Here is a 23,249-nt window from a genome sequence, read left to right as displayed (position 1 = left end):
TATACCAGCCATACTATACTATATACCAGCCATACTATATACCAGCCATACTATATATATATACCAGCCATACTATATACCAGCCATACTATATACCAGCCATACTATATATACTATATACCAGCCATACTATATACCAGCCATACTATATATACTATATACCAGCCATACTATATACCAGCCATACTATATACCAGCCATACTATATACCAGCCATACTATATACCAGCCATACTATATACCAGCCATACTATATACCAGCCATACTATATACCAGCCATACTATATATACTATATACCAGCCATACTATATACCAGCCATACTATATACCAGCCATACTATATACCAGCCATACTACTATACTATATACCAGCCATACTATATACCAGCCATACTATATACCAGCCATACTATATACCAGCCATACTATATATACTATATACCAGCCATACTATATACCAGCCATACTATATACCAGCCATACTATATACCAGCCATACTATATACCAGCCATACTATATACCTGCCATACTATATACCAGCCATACTATATACCAGCCATACTATATACCAGCCATACTATATACCTGCCATACTATATACCAGCCATACTATACCAGCCATACTATATACCAGCCATACTATATACCAGCCATACTATATACCAGCCATACTATATACCAGCCATACTATACCAGCCATACTATATACCAGCCATATATACCAGCCATACTATATACCAGCCATACTATATACCAGCCATACTATATACCAGCCATACTATATACCAGCCATACTATATACCAGCCATACTATATACCAGCCATACTATATATACTATATACCAGCCATACTATATATACTATATACCAGCCATACTATATACCAGCCATACTATATACCAGCCATACTATATACCAGCCATACTATATATACTATATACCAGCCATACTATATATACTATATACCAGCCATACTATACCAGCCATACTATATACCAGCCATACTATATACCAGCCATACTATATACCAGCCATACTATATACCAGCCATACTATATACTATATACCAGCCATACTATATACCAGCCATACTATATACCAGCCATACTATATACCAGCCATACTATATACCAGCCATACTATATACCATACTATATACCAGCCATACTATATACCAGCCATACTATATACCAGCCATACTATATACCAGCCATACTATATACTATATACCAGCCATACTATATACCAGCCATACTATATACCAGCCATACTATATACCAGCCATACTATATACCAGCCATACTATATACCATACTATATACCAGCCATACTATATACCATACTATATACCAGCCATACTATATACCAGCCATACTATATACCAGCCATACTATATACCATACTATATACCAGCCATACTATATACCAGCCATACTATATACCAGCCATACTATATACCAGCCATACTATATACCAGCCATACTATATACCAGCCATACTATATACCAGCCATACTATATACCAGCCATACTATATACCAGCCATACTATATACCAGCCATACTATATACCAGCCATACTATATACCAGCCATACTACTATATACCAGCCATACTATATACCAGCCATACTACTATATACCAGCCATACTATATACCAGCCATACTATATATATATACCAGCCATACTATATACCAGCCATACTATATACCAGCCATACTATATACCAGCCATACTATATACCTGCCATACTATATACCAGCCATACTATATACCAGCCATACTATATACCAGCCATACTATATACCAGCCATACTATATACCAGCCATACTATATACCAGCCATACTATATACCAGCCATACTATATACCAGCCATACTATATACCAGTCATACTATATACCAGCCATACTATATACCAGCCATACTATATATACTATATACCAGCCATACTATATATACTATATACCAGCCATACTATATACCAGCCATACTATATACCAGCCATACTATATACCAGCCATACTATATACCAGCCATACTATATATACTATATACCAGCCATACTATATACCATACTATATACCAGCCATACTATATACCAGCCATACTATATATACTATATACCAGCCATACTATATACCAGCCATACTATATACCAGCCATACTATATACCAGCCATACTATATACCAGCCATACTATATACCAGCCATACTAATATACTATATACCAGCCATACTATATACCAGCCATACTATATACCAGCCATACTATATACCAGCCATACTATATACCAGCCATACTACTATATACCAGCCATACTATATACCAGCCATACTATATACCAGCCATACTATATATACTATATACCAGCCATACTATATACCAGCCATACTATATACCAGCCATACTATATACCAGCCATACTATATACCAGCCATACTATATATACTATATACCAGCCATACTATATATACTATATACCAGCCATACTATATACCAGCCATACTATATACCAGCCATACTATATACCAGCCATACTATATACCAGCCATACTATATATACTATATACCAGCCATACTATATACCATACTATATACCAGCCATACTATATACCAGCCATACTATATATACTATATACCAGCCATACTATATACCAGCCATACTATATACCAGCCATACTATACCAGCCAATACTATATACCAGCCATACTATATACCAGCCATACTATATATACTATATACCAGCCATACTATATACCAGCCATACTATATACCAGCCATACTATATACCAGCCATACTATATATACTATATACCAGCCATACTATATACCAGCCATACTATAACCAGCCATACTATATACCAGCCATACTAATATACTAATACCAGCCATACTATACCAGCCATATATACCAGCCATACTATATACCAGCCATACTATATACCTGCCATACTATATACCAGCCATACTATATACCAGCCATACTATATACCAGCCATACTATATACCAGCCATACTATACAGCCATACTATATACCTGCCATATATTACCAGCCATACTATATACCAGCCATACTATATACCAGCCACTATATACCAGCCATACTATATACCAGCCATACTATATATACTATATACCAGCCATACTATATATACTATATACCAGCCATACTATATACCAGCCATACTATATACCAGCCATACTATATACCAGCCATACTATATAGTATGGCTGGTATAATATATACTATATACCAGCCATACTATATATACTATATACCAGCCATACTATATACCAGCCATACTATATACCAGCCATACCATACAGCCATACTATATACCAGCCATACTATATACCAGCCATACTATATACCAGCCATACTATATATACTATATACCAGCCATACTATATACCAGCCATACTATATACCAGCCATACTATATACCAGCCATACTATATACCAGCCATACTATATACCATACTATATACCAGCCATACTATATACCAGCCATACTATATACCAGCCATACTATATATACTATATACCAGCCATACTATATACCAGCCATACTATATACCAGCCATACTATATACCAGCCATACTATATACCAGCCATACTATATACCATATATACCAGCCATACTATATACCATACTATATACCAGCCATACTATATACCAGCCATACTATATACCAGCCATACTATATACCATACTATATACCAGCCATACTATATACCAGCCATACTATATACCAGCCATACTATATACCAGCCATACTATATACCAGCCATACTATATACCAGCCATACTATATACCAGCCATACTATATACCTGCCATACTATATACCAGCCATACTATATACCAGCCATACTATATACCAGCCATACTACTATATACCAGCCATACTATATACCAGCCATACTACTATATACCAGCCATACTATATACCAGCCATACTATATATACTATATACCAGCCATACTATATACCAGCCATACTATATACCAGCCATACTATATATACTATATACCAGCCATACTATATACCAGCCATACTATATACCAGCCATACTATATACCAGCCATACTATATACCAGCCACTACTATTATACTATATACCAGCCATACTATATATACTATATACCAGCCATACTATATACCAGCCATACTATATACCAGCCATACTATATCCAGCCATACTATATACCAGCCATACTATATATACTATATACCAGCCATACTATATACCATACTATATACCAGCCATACTATATACCAGCCATACTATATATACTATATACCAGCCATACTATATACCAGCCATACTATATACCAGCCATACTATATACCAGCCATACTATATACCAGCCATACTATATACCAGCCATACTATATATACTATATACCAGCCATACTATATACCAGCCATACTATATACCAGCCATACTATATACCAGCCATACTATATACCAGCCATACTACTATATACCAGCCATACTATATACCAGCCATACTATATACCAGCCATACTATAGACCAGCCATACTATATACCAGCCATACTATATATACTATATACCAGCCATACTATATACCAGCCATACTATATACCAGCCATACTATATACCAGCCATACTATATACCAGCCATACTATATATACTATATACCAGCCATACTATATATACTATATACCAGCCATACTATATACCAGCCATACTATATACCAGCCATACTATATACCAGCCATACTATATACCAGCCATACTATATATACTATATACCAGCCATACTATATACCATACTATACCAGCCATACTATATACCAGCCATACTATATATACTATATACCAGCCATACTATATACCAGCCATACTATATACCAGCCATACTATATACCAGCCATACTATATACCAGCCATACTATATACCAGCCATACTATATATACTATATACCAGCCATACTATATACCAGCCATACTATATACCAGCCATACTATATACCAGCCATATACTATATACCAGCCATACTATATACCAGCCATACTATATACCAGCCATACTATAGACCAGCCATATATACCAGCCATACTATATATACTATATACCAGCCATACTATATACCAGCCATACTATATACCAGCCATACTATATACCAGCCATACTATATACCTGCCATACTATATACCAGCCATACTATATACCAGCCATACTATATACCAGCCATACTATATACCAGCCATACTATATACCAGCCATACTATATACCTGCCATACTATATACCAGCCATACTATATACCAGCCATACTATATACCAGCCATACTATATACCAGCCATACTATATACCAGCCATACTATATATACTATATACCAGCCATACTATATATACTATATACCAGCCATACTATATACCAGCCATACTATATACCAGCCATACTATATACCAGCCATACTATATATACTATATACCAGCCATACTATATATACTATATACCAGCCATACTATATACCAGCCATACTATATACCAGCCATACTATATACCAGCCATACTATATACCAGCCATACTATATACCAGCCATACTATATACCAGCCATACTATATATATATATACCAGCCATACTATATACCAGCCATACTATATACCAGCCATACTATATACCAGCCATACTATATACCAGCCATACTATATACCATACTATATACCAGCCATACTATATACCAGCCATACTATATACCAGCCATACTATATACCAGCCATACTATATATACTATATACCAGCCATACTATATACCAGCCATACTATATACCAGCCATACTATATACCAGCCATACTATATACCAGCCATACTATATACCATACTATATACCAGCCATACTATATACCATACTATATACCAGCCATACTATATACCAGCCATACTATATACCAGCCATACTATATACCATACTATATACCAGCCATACTATATACCAGCCATACTATATACCAGCCATACTATATACCAGCCATACTATATACCAGCCATACTATATACCAGCCATACTATATACCAGCCATACTATATACCTGCCATACTATATACCAGCCATACTATATACCAGCCATACTATATACCAGCCATACTATATACCAGCCATACTACTATATACCAGCCATACTATATACCAGCCATACTACTATATACCAGCCATACTATATACCAGCCATACTATATATACTATATACCAGCCATACTATATACCAGCCATACTATATACCAGCCATACTATATACCAGCCATACTATATACCTGCCATACTATATACCAGCCATACTATATACCAGCCATACTATATACCAGCCATACTATATACCAGCCATACTATATACCAGCCATACTATATACCAGCCATACTATATACCAGCCATACTACTATATACCAGCCATACTATATACCAGCCATACTATATACCAGCCATACTATATACCAGCCATACTATATACCAGCCATACTATACCAGCCATACTATATACCAGCCATACTATATACCAGCCATACTATATACCAGCCATACTATATACCAGCCATACTATATACCAGCCATACTATATACCAGCCATACTATATACCAGCCATACTATATACCATACTATATACCAGCCATACTATATACCATACTATATACCAGCCATACTATATACCAGCCATACTATATACCAGCCATACTATATACCAGCCATTACATATACCAGCCCTATACTATATACCAAGCCATACTATATACCAGCCATACTATATACCAGCCATACTATATACCAGCCATACTATATACCTGCCATATATATACCAGCCATACTATATTACCAGCCATACTATATACCAGCCATACTATATACCAGCCATACATAATATACCAGCCATACTATATACCAGCCATTACTACTATATACCAGCCATACTATATACCAGCCATACTATATATACTATATACCAGCATACTATATACCAGCCATACTATATACACCATACTATATACCAGCCATACTATATACCTGCCATACTATATACCAGCCATACTATATACCAGCCATACTATCTACCAGCCATACTATATACCAGCCATACTATATACCAGCCATACTATATACCAGCCATACTATATATACTATATACCAGCCATACTATATACCAGCCATACTATATACCAGCCATACTATATACCAGCCATACTACTATATACCAGCCATACTATATATACTATATACCAGCCATACTATATACCAGCCATACTATACCAGCCATACTATATACCAGCCATACTATATACCAGCCATACTATATATACTATATACCAGCCATACTATATATAATATACCAGCCATACTATATACCAGCCATACTATACCAGCCATACTATATACCAGCCATACTATATACCAGCCATACTATATATACTATATACCAGCCATACTATATACCATACTATATACCAGCCATACTATATACCAGCCATACTATATATACTATATACCAGCCATACTATATACCAGCCATACTATATACCAGCCATACTATATACCAGCCATACTATATACCAGCCATACTATATACCAGCCATACTATATATACTATATACCAGCCATACTATATACCAGCCATACTATATACCAGCCATACTATATACCAGCCATACTATATATACCAGCCATACTATATACCAGCCATACTATATACCAGCCATACTATATACCAGCCATACTATATACCAGCCATACTATATACCAGCCATACTATATACCAGCCATACTATATACCAGCCATACTATATATACTATATACAGCCATACTATATACCAGCCATACTATATACCAGCCATATATATACCAGCCATACTACTATATTACCAGCCATACTATATACCAGCCATACTATATACCAGCCACTACTAGACCAGCCATACTATATACCAGCCATACTATATATACTATATACCAGCCTACTATATACCAGCCATACTATATATACTATATACCAGCCATACTATATACCTGCCATACTATATACCAGCCATACTATATACCAGCCATACTATATACCAGCCATACTATATACCAGCCATACTATATACCAGCCATACTATATACCTGCCATACTATATACCAGCCATACTATATACCAGCCATACTATATACCAGCCATACTATATACCAGCCATACTATATACCAGCCATACTATATACCAGCCATACTATATACCATATAACTGAATAGTCAGAAGGACACGTATGTTAATTGGTTTTTTTAAATACAGTAATGTCTTGTACATTATTTGTAAAAAAATATATACACTAACCACATTTCCATCCACATTTTTTATGCAAAGTAAACTTGGAGTCACATGATGATATGGTGAGTGGTCCTCCCTCCACGACTCGAGAAACCATCAAGTTTATTAGCAGATAGTGGGTGATATCGAGTCGTTTCCATCTTACCGTCCAAACGCTAAGCCATTAAATGTATTTAAGGACAAAATCGATGTCTTTGCAGCCTGAATGGAGAATGTTCTAGGTACTAACTGGTCCGCGAGGGATATGAGTGTATTGCTGGCTGCATACAATGAGTTTGGACGGTAAGATGTGTTGGAATCGGGCTAAACTTTGAACATTGAGATATTAAAATGAATGATAAGAAATGAAAGAGACCGGGGGTGTTATGTTAGAAGTTAATGGTTCTGGAGGAGAGGAGAGCGATGTGTTGATACAGGCGAGACAGATGGACATCTGTGGATTAGATGAAAGAGGGGGAGAGGACAGATTCTCTTAAGGGAGTAATAAATGTTTGGTATCCTGTTACCATCTTTATTAGCTTCCTGTAGAGCCATAAAATGTAAGGATTGGAGAGAAAGGGGGAGTGTCTTAAGTGGGATGTATATAAACTGTGACGTCTGAAATGTTTTGCTGTCTGATTTCAGCTGTACAGAACCTTCGAGAAGAATTAAACTTGGTTAAAGCTTCTCTTAGTGTCCGTGGGTTATTTACTCTGAAAAATAAGAACCTATCAGATTAATATCGCCATCTGCCGGCCTTTGGGCTAGCAGTTTATTAGGCTACAGATGAAATCAGTTATGATGAACTTCACAGGGTGGCGAAAGTGCACGGTGACGAGCTTGATGCTCCTTTTCCGATAAATACTGAGTCTTATTCTGGTAACATGATGATCCATGCTTTACTGCTGTTTGACCAAATGGTGAGGGTAGGCAACAACACATCTGCCACACTGACCCTCAACACAGGGGTGCGTGCTCAGTCCACTCCTGTACCCTCCTGTTCACCCACGACTGCGTGGCCACGCACGACTCCAACACCATCATTAAGTTTGCCGACGACACGATGATGGTTGGCCTGATCACCGACAACGATGAGACAGCCTACAGGGAGGAGGTCAGAGACCTGGTGGTAGACCTGATCACCGACAACGACGAGACAGCCTACAGGGAGGAGGTCAGAGACCTGGCCATGTGGTGCCATAATCCATCCACCTGACAGGTGTGGCCTATCTTATTTATTTTGTGGTACTTTTTACCCCTTTTGTCTCCACTATTTTGTGCCCCCCCCCCCCAAAAAAAAACACAAGCCATCGGTGCACACGATTAGAGAGAAATAAGCTTTTTGTGTTTATGGAACATTTCTGGGATCTTTTATTTCAGCTCATGAAACATAGGACCAACACTTTACATGTTGCATTTCTATTTCTGTTCAGTGTAGTTCCAAACCACATGGACCTCTTTACTGCATATATCTATGCATATAAACACGTCATGGGGTCTAACGCCTTGATCACACCAACAGGGCTAAAACGCAAAATAGTACACAGCATCATCAGGATGTGTGCAACAAAAGTTGAATATTCGCCTTATGAAATGGTATTGGTCACATACACATGGTTAGCAGATGTTATTGGTCACATGGTTAGCAGATGTTATTGGTCCATACACATGGTTAGCAGATGTTATTGGTCACATGGTTAGCAGATGTTATTGGTCACATGGTTAGCAGATGTTATTGGTCCATACATATGGTTAGCAGATGTTATTGGTGTTACGAACCGGCTCAGAGTTCGCAACAAAAGGGAGACAACGTGGAGACAAGGAGTATCAAAATATATATTTATTAAATAAAGTAACTAAGTAATTAACAATGGTGTGTGTGTAATCAGTAATCAGTAGTGTAAGTGAGTGTTTTGCATACCTGAATGTAATAATGCAGGGTGTTGAAAGGTGCCAAAGCAAATAACCAAAAAGCCACAAAACTACACAACCAAAAACAACAAAGTGTCTGCGTGGAGAGTCTCCCCAATGACTGTGGAAGAGTTGTCTTTATCCTGGGACACACCCGAGCCCAGGTGTTTCCCATCTAGCTGACGACCCTTCCAACTCCGCCCACTGGCATCCTAATAAGGAACAAGAGCAAAGAGAGAAAATACAGCAGACAGAGTGGGAGGGTCGTCACATTGGTCACATGGTTAGCAGATGTTATTGGTCACCTGGTTAGCAGATGTTATTGGTCCATACACATGGTTAGCAGATGTTATTGGTCACATGGTTAGCAGATGTTATTGGTCCATACATATGGTTAGCAGATGTTATTGGTCACATACACATGGTCAGCAGATGTTATTGGTCCATACACATGGTTAGCAGATGCTATTGGTCACATGGTTAGCAGATGTTATTGGTCACATGGTTAGCAGATGCTATTGGTCACATGGTTAGCAGATGCTATTGGTCACATGGTTAGCAGATGTTATTGGTCACATGGTTAGCAGATGTTATTGGTCCATACATATGGTTAGCAGATGTTATTGGTCCATACACATGGTTAGCAGATGTTATTGGTCACATACACATGGTCAGCAGATGTTATTGGTCACATGGTTAGCAGATGTTATTGGTCACATGGTTAGCAGATGTTATTGGTCCATACACACGGTTAGCAGATGTTATTGGTCCATACACATGGTTAGCAGATGTTATTGGTCACATGGTTAACAGATGTTATTGGTCACATGGTTAGCAGATGTTATTGGTCACATGGTTAGCAGATGTTATTGGTCCATACACATGGTTAGCAGATGTTATTGGTCACATGGTTAGCAGATGTTATTGGCCCATACACATGGTTAGCAGATGTTATTGGTCACATGGTTAGCAGATGTTATTGGCCCATACACATGGTTAGCAGATGTTATTGGTCACATGGTTAGCAGATGTTAATGGTCACATGGTTAGCAGATGTTATTGGTCACATGGTTAGCAGATGTTATTGGTCCATACACATGGTTAGCAGATGTTATTGGTCACATACACATGGTTAGCAGATGTTATTGGTCACATGGTTAGCAGATGTTATTGGTCCATACACATGGTTAGCAGATGTTATTGGTCACATGGTTAGCAGATGTTATTGGCCCATACACATGGTTAGCAGATGTTATTGGTCACATACACATGGTTAGCAGATGTTATTGGTCACATGGTTAGCAGATGTTATTGGTCACATGGTTAGCAGATGTTATTGGTGCATACACATGGTTAGCAGATGTTATTGGTCACATGGTTAGCAGATGTTATTGGTCCATACACATGGTTAGCAGATGTTATTGGTCACATACACATGGTTAGCAGATGTTATTGGTCACATGGTTAGCAGATGTTATTGGTCACATACACCTGGTTAGCAGATGTTATTGGTCACATACACCTGGTTAGCTGTTGTTTTCTGACGAAAATGAAGAAGAAAAAACGTGTCAGTTTGTCAGTTTCACGAGTTTGGAGTAATAACATGTTCTCAACTACTGAAGACGTTTGCTCCAATCTATGTTGTGCCTTTAAGATTTCGAGAAAATGAACAACTAAAGGAAAAGTGCTTCTACACCTGCATTGCTTGCTGTTTGGGGGGTTTTAGGCTGGGTTTCTGTACAGCACTTTGAGATATCAGCTGATGTAAGAAGGGCTATATAAATACATTTGATTTGATGATAAAGTTTGACATCTCTCATCGCCTTCTCAAATCCCGGCCTGATGTCTCGCGATGTTACGCCTCCGGGATTAGAAACGGTTGATATTCTTCCGAGATTTTGAGGAAGAACTTCCTCCTTGCCGTCACATGTAACCCACCTAACGTGGTATTAACACGCCATCTCAAATCAATTTTTTAATTTTTTATATGTTTACTACCCAGCCTTAAAAATGTTACTTGCCGCTTTACCGAGTAGGGTCAAGCTCATTTCAGGACGTTCGTTGGCGTTTACCGCCGCTCGGATGTATTCCGCTGGTCCTACCGTCGCCAACCCGGTCGTCTACTTTGACATTGCCGCTGACAACCAGCCCGTCGGAAGAGTAACGTTCGAGGTGAGTTCCGTTATTTTGATCCGATGGTTTACGTAACTCGGCTATTAAAAATGTTCATTTTGTTTTGGCCTTTTTGAGATAACTAGTAGACGTCTGATAATACATCAGATGCAACTTGGAAAAACCAACGTGAAAAACGCTAAATTACAGCACCATTTATTAGCACGTCAACCCTGTAGAACTGGGTTCTACTGTACAAACTAGCTAACTACTAGTCTGATTTTTAATCCGCTATTATTTGGTGTATATGCAGTCTGAAACGGATGCCTGCAAAATGGTGTAAATATTCCTCATGTCCACCAAAGATGCATGAAAGTCTTTCCTTTCCGGCGGAAGTCATTAAATGGAGCAGTCTGTAACTCCACGTTGGGGATGCCGCATGTGTTCAACTCGTGAGTTGCTTTACTGTGTGGTAGTACAGACTATAACTAGATAGCATTTAACTAGGGGAATGACGAGGGAAGCGTTTAACTAGGGGAATGACAAGGGAAGCACTTAACTAGGGGAATGACAAGGGAAGCACTTGACAAGGGAAGCACTTGACAAGGGAAGCACTTGACAAGGGAAGCACTTGACAGGGGAATGACAAGGGAAGCAAAACAAAACGTATCTGGTGGACATCGGAATTTAAACGCCGGAACGTTTTAACAAAATTTTATTTCAAACTTACTCAACCGTATTGTCTGCTGCGATTTGTCCTTCAGTTGCTCGAAATTTGAAACAAAATAAAGTATTGTTTACCGGACTTTGTAGTAGGTTTATGGTTCACTTGGGCACCATGAAGTTAGTTTTATATTGGATATGTATAGCTATTGAACCAAGCGTGATGCTGGGCACCGCCTTATGGGACTCCCAGTCACGGCTGGATGTGATGCAGCCTGGACATGGCAATAAACAATCAATATCTTTTTGTTTGAATTCAAAAATAAATCTTCAATTATTGTACTTATATATATCAGTGCCTTAGGAAAGTATTCAAACCCCTTGACTTTTTCCACATTTTGATGTTATAGCCTTATTCTAAAATTGAGGACATTTTTTTATTTAATGAATCTATGGGGTTTGTCATTTTAGCAACTTTTATTAAAACTAAAAGACAGAAATACCTAATTTACATAAGTATTCAGACCCTTTGCTATGAGACTCGAAATTGAGTTCAGGTGCATCCTGTTTCTATTGATCATCCGGGGACAAGGATCTTGGTCAGGGAGGTGACCAAGAACCTGATGGTCACTCTGATATATCTCCAGAGTTCCTCTGTGGAGATGGGAGAACCTTCCAGAAAGACAACCATCTCTGCAATAGTCCACTATTTAGGCCTTTATGGTAGTGTGGCCAGACAGAAGCCACTCCTCAGTAAAATACACATGACGGCTTGCTTGGAGTTTGCCAAAAGACTCTCAGAGCATCAGAAACACGATTCTCTGGTCTGATGAAACCAATATGTTTGTGTCGCACTGCTTTGCTTCATCTTGGCCAGGTCGCAGTTGTAAATGAGAACTTGTTCTCAACTAGCCTACCTGGTAAAATACAAATTAAAAATAAAGATTGAACTCTTTGGCCTGAATGCCAAGATTCACATCTAGAGGAAACCTGGCACCATCCCTACGGTGAAGCATGGTGGTGGCAGCATCATGCTGTGGGGATGTTTTTCAGTGGCAGGGACTGGGAGAGTAGTCAGGATCGAGGGAAAGTACAGAGAGATCCTTGATGAAAACCTGCTCCAGAGCGCTCAGGACCTCAGACTGGGGCGAAGGTTCACCTTCCAACAGTACAAGACCCTAAGCAGAGACCTGAAAATAGCTGTGCAGCGACGGTCCCCATCCAACCTGACAGAGTTTGAGAGGATCTGCAGAGAAGAATGGGAGAAACTCCACAAATACAGGTGTGCCAAGCTTGTACCATCATACCCAAGAAGACTTGAGGCTCTAATCGCTGCCAAAGCTGCTTCAACAAAGTACTGAGTAAAGGGTCTGAATACTTATGTAAATGTAATATTTCTGTAAAAAAAATAAATAAATTAGCAAACATTTCTAAACCAGTTTTTGCTTTGCCATTATGGGGTATTGTGTGTGTAGATTTGCCCTCCTGAGTGGCGCAGCGGTCTAAGGCGCTCGGTGCAAGAGGCGACACTACATTCCCTGGTTCGAATCAGGGCTGAATCCCATCCGGCCGTGATTGGGTGTCCCATAGGGCGGCGCACAATTGGCCCAGCGTCGTCCGGAGTAGGCCGTCATTGTAAATAAGAATTTGTTCTTAAATGACTTGCCTAGTTAAATAAAATAAATGAGGAGGGCGGGACTATTTAATACATTTTAGAATAAGACTGTTACGTTACAATGTGGAAAAAGTCAAGGGGGTCTGAATACTTTCTGAATTATTATTATTATTATTATTATTATTTATTATAAATATTTTCCGAAGGCACTGATTTGTTTTTCATCCTGATTCAGTCATTGTCATGGAGTGCTGGCTTCTGTTAGCTATTGACGAGAGAACTGTGTATCCAACCATGGACCTACCGGCTCTCTACAACGTTTAGTAAACAATACTTTCCTGTGGCTATTCTACCTAAAATTTCAAGGCAGCAGAAGGACAACTGGTATTGTTTTCTTTTTTTGAAATATAAAAGTATTCAACATTCTGTCTTGTAAAGAACATTTACGTGATTTTTGCGGGCATTAGTTTCAGGATTTATATACGAATGAATTGTGTATTACAGCCTGATTTTAATCAGATTAGCTAGCTGCATGCAATTGACTGTCTCATAACGTATGCTATTTTTATTTTGCAGCTGAATGCAGATGTTGTGCCCAAAACAGCAGGTAGGAGAAAGAACAACAACTATTCATGATTCAGTAGTGTTTTTAATCAAATCAAACTTTATTGGTCGCGTAAATCGTTACACCGTTTATCGCAGGTGCAGTGAAATGCTTATTAGGTGGTGGGCTGTACTAGGCCGGCTGTTTTTACTTTTAGAGATGATCGATCTCTGTCAGGAGGAGCTGTTTTTTACATATTGTGTATATTTATTTCTGAACACATTTCCATTTGTTGCCAATGTCAATTTTATTTATAATACTTTTATGTTCTCTAGCTGGAAAACAGGCTCCCAAGTGGCGCAGCGGTCTAAGGCACTGCATTTCAGTGCAAGAGGTGTCACTACAGTCCCTGGTTCGAAACCAGGTTGTATCACAACCGGCCATGATTGGGAGTCCCATATGGCGGCGCACAATTGGACCAGCGTCGACCGGGGTAGGCAGTAGCGTTGTGTTGTGTGACACAACTGCACATTTTTAGTGGCCTTTTGTCCCCAGCACAAGGTGCACCTGTGTAATGATCATGCTTTTTAATCAACTTTTTGATATGCCACACCTGTCAGGTGGATGGATTATCTTGGCGAAGGAGAAATGCTCCCTAACAGGGATGTACAACATTTGAGAGAAATAAGCTTTTTGTGTATGGAACATTTCTGGTATCTTTAGTTTCAGCTCAGGAAACATGGGACCAACACTTTACATGTTGTGTTTATTTGTTTGATTTAGTAGGTTATAGTATATTTAAATACTGCCTGAGACACCTTTGCTACTTGCCACCGTACTCAAATGGTGACACACTTGACGATGGTCTTTGTTCGTATGTACAGTGCCTTCAGAAAGTAGTCAGACCCCTTGACTTTTTCCACATTTTGTTACGTTACAGCCTTATTCTAAAATGTATTAAATTCGTTTTTTTCCCCACTCTACACACAATAACCCCATAATGACAAACCAAAAACAGTTTTTGGGCTATTTTTGCTATTTTAGTACAAAAAAATGGAAATATCACATTTTACATAAGTATTCAGACCCTTTATTCAGTACTTTGTTGAAGCACCTTTGGCAGCGATTACAGCATCGAATCTTCTTGGGTATGACGCTACGGGCTTGGAACACCTGTATTTGGGGAGTTTCTCCCATTTATTTTCTGCAGAGCCTCTCAAGCTCTGTCAGGTTGGATGGGGAGCGTCGCTGCACAGCTATTTTCAGGTCTCTCCAGAGATGTTCGATCGGCTTCAAGTCCGGGCTCTGGCTGGGCCACTCAAGGACATTCAGAGACTTGTCTCGATGCCACTCCTACGTTGTCTTGGCTGTGTGCTTAGGGTCGTTGTACTGTTGGAAGGTGAACCTTCGCTCCAGTCTGAGGTCCTGAGCGCTCTGGAGCAGGTTTTCATCAAGGATCTCTCTGTACTTTACTCTGTTCATCTTTGCCTCGATCCTGACTAGTCTCCCAGTCCCTGCTGCTGAAAACATCCCCACAGCAAGATGCTGCCACCACCATGCTTCACCGTAGGGATGGTGCCAGGTTTCCTCCTTGATATTCAGGCCAAAGAGTTCCAATATTGGTTTCATCAGACCAGAGAATTTTGTTTCTGATGATCTGAGAGACTTGAGGTGCCTTTTAGCAAACTCCAAGCTGGCTGTCATGTGCCTTTTACTGAGGAGTGGCTTCCATCTGGCCACTCTACCATAAAGTCCTGATTTGGTGGAGTGCTGCAGGAGAAATCTTCCAGAAGGACAACCATCTCCACAGAGGAACTCTAGAGCTCTGTCACAGTGACCATTGGGTTTTTGGTCACCTCCCTGACCAAGGCCCTTCTCCCCCGATTGCTCAGTTTGGCCAGGCGGCAAGCTAGCTATATCTGATCCTCTGCAGTCTGGGAGCGAGCTACCGTGCTAGCTATATCTGATCCTCTGCAGTCTGGGAGCTAGCGAGCTATATCTGATCCTCTGCAGTCTGGGAGCTAGCTAGCGAGCTATATCTGATCCTCTGCAGTCTGGGAGCTAGCTAGCGAGCTATATCTGATCCTATGCAGTCTGGGAGCTAGCTAGCGAGCTATATCTGATCCTCTGCAGTCTGGGAGCTAGCTAGCGAGCTATATTTGATCCTCTGCAGTCTGGGAGCGAGCTAGCTAGCGAGCTATATCTGATCCTCTGCAGTCTGGGAGCGAGCTAGCTAGCTAGCTATATCTGATCTTCTGCAGTCTGGGAGCTAGCTAGCTAGCTATATCTGATCCTCTGCAGTCTGGGAGCTAGCTAGCTAGCTATATCTGATCCTCTGCAGTCTGGGAGCTAGCAAGCTAGCTAGCTAGCTAGCTAGCTAGCTATATCTGATCCTCTGCAGTCTGGGAGCTAGCTAGCTAGCTAGCTATATCTGATCCTCTGCAGTCTGGGAGCTAGCTAGCTATATCTGATCCTCTGCAGTCTGGGAGCTAGCTAGCTATATCTGATCCTCTGCAGTCTGGGAGCTAGCTAGCTATATCTGATCCTCTGCAGTCTGGGAGCTAGCTAGCTATATCTGATCCTCTGCAGTCTGGGAGCTAGCTAGCTAGCTAGCTAGCTATATCTGATCCTCTGCAGTCTGGGAGCGAGCTAGCTAGCTAGCTAGCTATATCTGATCCTCTGCGGTCTGGGAGCGAGCTAGCTAGCTAACTATATCTGATCCTCTGCAGTCTGGGAGCTAGCTAGCTATATCTGATCCTCTGCAGTCTGGGAGCGAGCTAGCTAGCTAGCTATATCTGATCCTCTGCAGTCTGGGAGCTAGCTAGCTAGCTATATCTGATCCTCTGCAGTCTGGAAGCGAGCTACCGTGCTAGCTATATCTGATCCTCTGCAGTCTGGGAGCGATATATCTGATCCTCGGTCAACTTCAGTTTAATGCTTCACCACCTATGTTTCTAGCTCCCATAGTGCATTAATACACAACAATACACATAATCCAAATGTAAAAAAACAAGAAATTAGGACCTATCAAACCAAGCAATGTCCGAGTCGTGTGTGTGTGTGTGTGTGTGTGTGTGTGTGTGTGTGTGTGTGTAATTCATACTTTGAATAATACTTATTGTATTCGTAGATCCTGTTCATGTTTTGATGCTATTAACAAGGGCTCTCCCACCCTGTTCCTGGAGAGATACCCTCCTGTAGGTTTTAACTCCAACCCTGTTCCTGGAGAGATACCCTCCTGGAGGTTTACACTCCAACCCTGTTCCTGGAGAGAGACCCTCCTGGAGGTTTTAACTCCAACCCTGTTCCTGGAGAGAGAACCCTCCTGGAGGTTTTAACTCTAACCCTGTTCCTGGAGAGAGACCCTCCTGGAGGTTTTAACTCCAACCCTGTTCCTGGAGAGAGAACCCTCCTGGAGGTTTACACTCCAACCCTGTTCCTGGAGAGAGAACCTCCTGTAGGTTTTAACTCCAACCCTGTTCCTGGAGAGAGACCCTCCTGGAGGTTTTAACTCCAACCCTGTTCCTGGAGAGAGACCCTCCTGGAGGTTTTAACTCCAACCCTGTTCCTGGAGAGAGACCCTCCTGGAGGTTTTAACTCCAACCCTGTTCCTGGAGAGAGACCCCTCCTGGAGGTTTTAACTCCAACCCTGTTCCTGGAGAGAGAACCCTCCTGGAGGTTTTCACTCCAACCCTGTTCCTGGAGAGATACCCTCCTGGAGGTTTTAACTCCAACCCTGTTCCTGGAGAGATACCCTCCTGGAGGTTTTAACTCCAACCCTGTTCCTGGAGAGATACCCTCCTGGAGGTTTTAACTCCAACCCTGTTCCTGGAGAGATACCCTCCTGGAGGTTTTAACTCCAACCCTGTTCCTGGAGAGATACCCTCCTGGAGGTTTTAACTCCAACCCTGTTCCTGGAGAGAAACCCTCCTGGAGGTTTTAACTCCAACCCTGTTCCTGGAGAGAAACCCTCCTGGAGGTTTTAACTCCAACCTAGCAACCTCTAGCGCACCTGATTCTAATAATTAGCTGGTCGATAAGCCGAATCAGGTTAGTTACAACTGGGGTTGGAGTGAAAACCTACAGGAGGGTATCTCTCCTGGAACAGGGTTGGAGATCCCTGGCTAAACCATTCATTCTCCCTCTCAGAGAACTTCAGAGCACTGTGCACAGGAGAACATGGTTTTGGCTACAAGGGATCCATCTTCCACAGGATCATCCCTCAGTTCATGTGCCAGGTAGGTCAAGTAATGTTTTAGTTTGAGAACCCCTAATGATCATCTATACCTTTTTTTTTTGTATTATTGTGGTAACTCATGGTATCTTTGCCCCACACACACGTCTTTCTCTGACCCACTTCTAAATGTGTGTCTATTCGACTCAATAGGGGGGAGACTTCACTAATCACAATGGAACCGGAGGGAAATCTATCTATGGACCCAAATTCAAAGACGAGAACTTCGAACTGAAGCACACAGGACCTGGTAAGTGATTTGCCCTTTTCTGTTTTGTCTGGGTTGAAGTTGACCTGATCTAGCCTGAGTGTCGGTCTGTTTTGTGCTATTATGCCAACTCAATCACTCTGTGAAAGAAATGGCTCTAGATTTTAAATGTATTTCCAGAGTACTGTAGCCTACCTTTTTTGGGCTATTTTTAATGTGTCCCCTTCGTACCACTAGATGGCAGCATTGCACTGCGGATGTTTCAACGAGAGCCTTACTGCATAACCAACTTAATGTGGTTGAGAACGGTTTACCTATTTCGGTTAACACAGCCATAAAGAATCAATTGACTAAATCTAGCTTTTCTTAGCTGTTTCTGATTCTGAGTAATTAGGCCTCTTGATATTTCAGATCACTAACTTGATATCAAGGATGTTGTCATACGAACTGAAACTCGGCTTGTCTTGAGCTGTGTGTGTGTGTGTGTGTGTGTGTGTGTGTGTGTGTGTGTGTGTGTGTGTGTGTGTGTGTGTGTGTGTGTGTGTGTGTGTGTGTGTGTGTGTGTGTGTGTGATTGAGTGTGTGTGTGTGTGCGCGCAGTACCTCAGCTAACTTGCCAGGCATCACTTAGGGTCTAGTTACAATGTAATGTGGTGTTTTTTTTCCATTTAGGCATTCTGTCAATGGCCAACGCTGGGCCCAACACCAACGGCTCTCAGTTCTTCATCTGCACCGACAAGACAGAATGGTACGGGCAGACAGGGAGGCTTACAGAGACAGACAGACTTACAGAGACAGACAGACCAGGGCCTGCTCTGTTGATAAAGCGTCTTGAGTAGGACTGCAGATATACAGTGCATTCTGAAAGTATTCAGACCGCTTGACTTTTTCCACATTTTGTTACGTTACAGCCTTATTCTAAAATAGATTTTTAAAAATATTTTTTAGCAAATAATAAACAAATACCTTATTTACATAAGTATTCAGACCCTTTGCTACGAGACTTTACATTGAACTCAGTTGCATCATTGATCATCCTTGATCTTTCTACAACTTGATTGGAGTCCACCTGTGGTAAATTCAATTGATTGGACATGATTTGGAAAGGCACACACCTGTAATATAAGGTCCCACATTTGACAGTGCATGTCAGAGCAAAAACCAAGCCATGAGGTCGTAAAGCTCCGAGACAGGATTGTGTCGAGGCACAGATCTGGGGAAGGGCACCAAAACATTTATGCAGCATTGAAGGTCCCCAAGAACACAATGGCCTCCATCATTCTTAAGTGGAAGAAGTTTGGAACCACCAAAGACTCTTCCAAGAGCTGGCCGCCCGGACAAACTGAGCAATCGGGGGAGAAGGACCTTGTTCAGGGAGGTGACCAAGAACCCAATGGTCACTCTGACAGCTCTAGAGTTCCTCTGTGGAGATGGGAGAACCTTCCAGAAGGACAACCATCTCTGCAACACTCCACCAATCAGGCCTTTATGGTAGAGTGGCCAGATGGAAGCCACTCCTCAGTAAAAGGCACATGACAGCCCACTTGGAGTTTGCCAAAAGGCACCTAAAGACTCTCAGATCATCAGAAACAAGATTCTCTGGTCTGATGAAACCAAGATTGAACTCTTTGGCATAAATGCCAAGCGTCACGTCTGGAGGAAACCTGGCACCATCCCTACGGTGAAGCATGGTGGTGGCAGCATCCTGCTGTGGGGATGTTTTTCAGCGGCAGGGACTGGGAGACTAGTCAGGATCGAGGCAAAGATGAACAGAGTAAAGTACAGAGAGACCCTTGATGAAAACCAGCTCCAGACCACACATGACCTTAGACTGGGGCGAAGGTTCACCTTTCAACAGGACAACGACCCTAAGCACACAGCCAAGACAACGCAGGAGTGGCTTCAGGACAAGTCTCTGAATGTCCTTGAGTGGCCCAGCCAGAGCCCGGACTTGAACCTGATCGAACATCTCTGGAGAGACCTGAAAATAGCTGTGCAGCGACGCTCCCCATCCAACCTGACAGAGCTTGAGAGGATCTGCAGAGAAGAATGGGAGAAACTCCCCAAATACAGATGTGCCAAGCTTGTAGCGTCAAACCCAAGAAGACTCAAGGCTGTAATCACTGCCAAAGGTGCTTCAACAAAGTACCAAAACAAAGTATTGAGTAAAGGGTCTGAATACTTATGTAAATGTATATTTCAGTTTTTATTTGTATTAAATTAGCAACAAATTGGAATCTTCTTTTTGCTTTGTCATTATGGGATATTGTTTGTAGATTGAGACATTTTAGAATAAGGCTGTAATGTAACAAAATGTGGAAAGTCAAGGAGTCTGAATACTTTCCGAAGGCACTGTAGGATCAGTTATGCCATTTTTATATCCTAAAGAATAATATTGTGTAGACAGGGAGGACCTGATCCAAGATCAGGACTTGGCTGAGATGTTTTCTACATACAGAACGGCCCCAGACCATTATGGTTTTCTTTCTCAGTCCGGGGGGAAAGTTAATAAACCTCTTCCTCTTCTATCTCAGGCTGGATGGAAAACATGTTGTGTTTGGCAGCGTGACCCAGGGATTGGATGTGATCAGGAAAGTGGAGATGTTTGGATCTCGGTCGGGGCGTACCTCCAAGAGTATCACCATCGCAGACTGTGGAGAGCTTAAGTAGTCTGGCAGTCCCAAATTGTACCCTATTCCCTATATAGTGCACGGAAATGGGACACGACCACGGAGCGGGCATGATGGTTTCTAATAGCCTGGTGTGATTTTTTTTTCTTCTTCTTTTTATATATATTTTTTCTTTAATTTGTATTATTGTTGGACATAAGATTAATAACACGAGGAAATGAGTTCCAAGTGATTTTAATTTTAGAAATCTGTTTCCAGGTGTTCCCACGTATAATAGAGATGTGATTGTATACAAATGTAAGCAAGGTTTGAAGTAATAAGATTTAGGTCTTCCTCTTTTTAAACACTGTGACAGTAGTGTGTTTAGTTTAGTGTGCTTTTCTATGTTGTATTTCTCTCCGTCTTCCATTCCACCACGGATCTTGTTAAGTTAGGAAGAGCCATTTTTTGTTTTGGTCTGTGTTTGATTAATACAAGTGGGATGAGAAGATTCGGTTTCTTATCGGGCTATGTCTGAATGGAATTATATATTTTTTTGTTACTTTTGGAGTGGAAAGACTCTTTTAACATGATGTGGTCAAATTGTTCACGTAGAACAGAATCTAGGTTACTATGGCGACAGATTTTTCATGTGAATATTCTAAAATCTGTGCAATTAAAAATTTTAAAAAAAAAAAAGATATTACATTTGATTTATTTTTAAAGTTTCTAACACATCGACTATCTGTCATGAACCTGGATTCCATGACAGTACAGTACATGTAAGATAAATTCATGACGGCAAACTTTCCAAATGTCAACAGAATAAAATACACAAGGTAAGGAGGGATCTTTTTGTGTCGAACATTCATTTTGCGAGAAATGGCGGTGGAATGTCCAAATATATTGATATAATTAACGTCATATGGAAGTAAAATTGGTGTGTGTGTGTGTGGTCCTCCCACCGATCATATGAACCAATAGGTTATAGATATCATTTTAAAAGGTTACCAGAACTCTACCAATTAG

At 40.5% G+C, this 23,249-nt stretch overlaps 1 protein-coding gene across 1 annotated transcript; it reads left to right on the top strand.

Moving 5' to 3' along the window:
* The first annotated feature begins 12,098 nt into the window (after positions 1-12,098).
* Positions 12,099-22,906, top strand: LOC115201763 (peptidyl-prolyl cis-trans isomerase A). Its single transcript, XM_029765652.1, has 6 exons — positions 12,099-12,408; positions 15,203-15,233; positions 19,320-19,408; positions 19,558-19,654; positions 20,284-20,359; positions 22,146-22,906. Exons 1-6 carry the CDS (start codon positions 12,247-12,249, stop codon positions 22,279-22,281), a joined length of 591 nt encoding a protein of 196 aa, XP_029621512.1. The 5' UTR covers positions 12,099-12,246; the 3' UTR covers positions 22,282-22,906.
* Positions 22,907-23,249: the final 343 nt, after the last annotated feature.

The sequence above is a fragment of the Salmo trutta genome, chromosome 10 (assembly GCF_901001165.1).
Source record: "Salmo trutta chromosome 10, fSalTru1.1, whole genome shotgun sequence".
Lineage (NCBI taxonomy): Eukaryota > Metazoa > Chordata > Actinopteri > Salmoniformes > Salmonidae > Salmo > Salmo trutta.
Note: the sequence above shows the minus strand (reverse complement) of the source record. Positions and strands in the feature narration are given on the sequence as shown.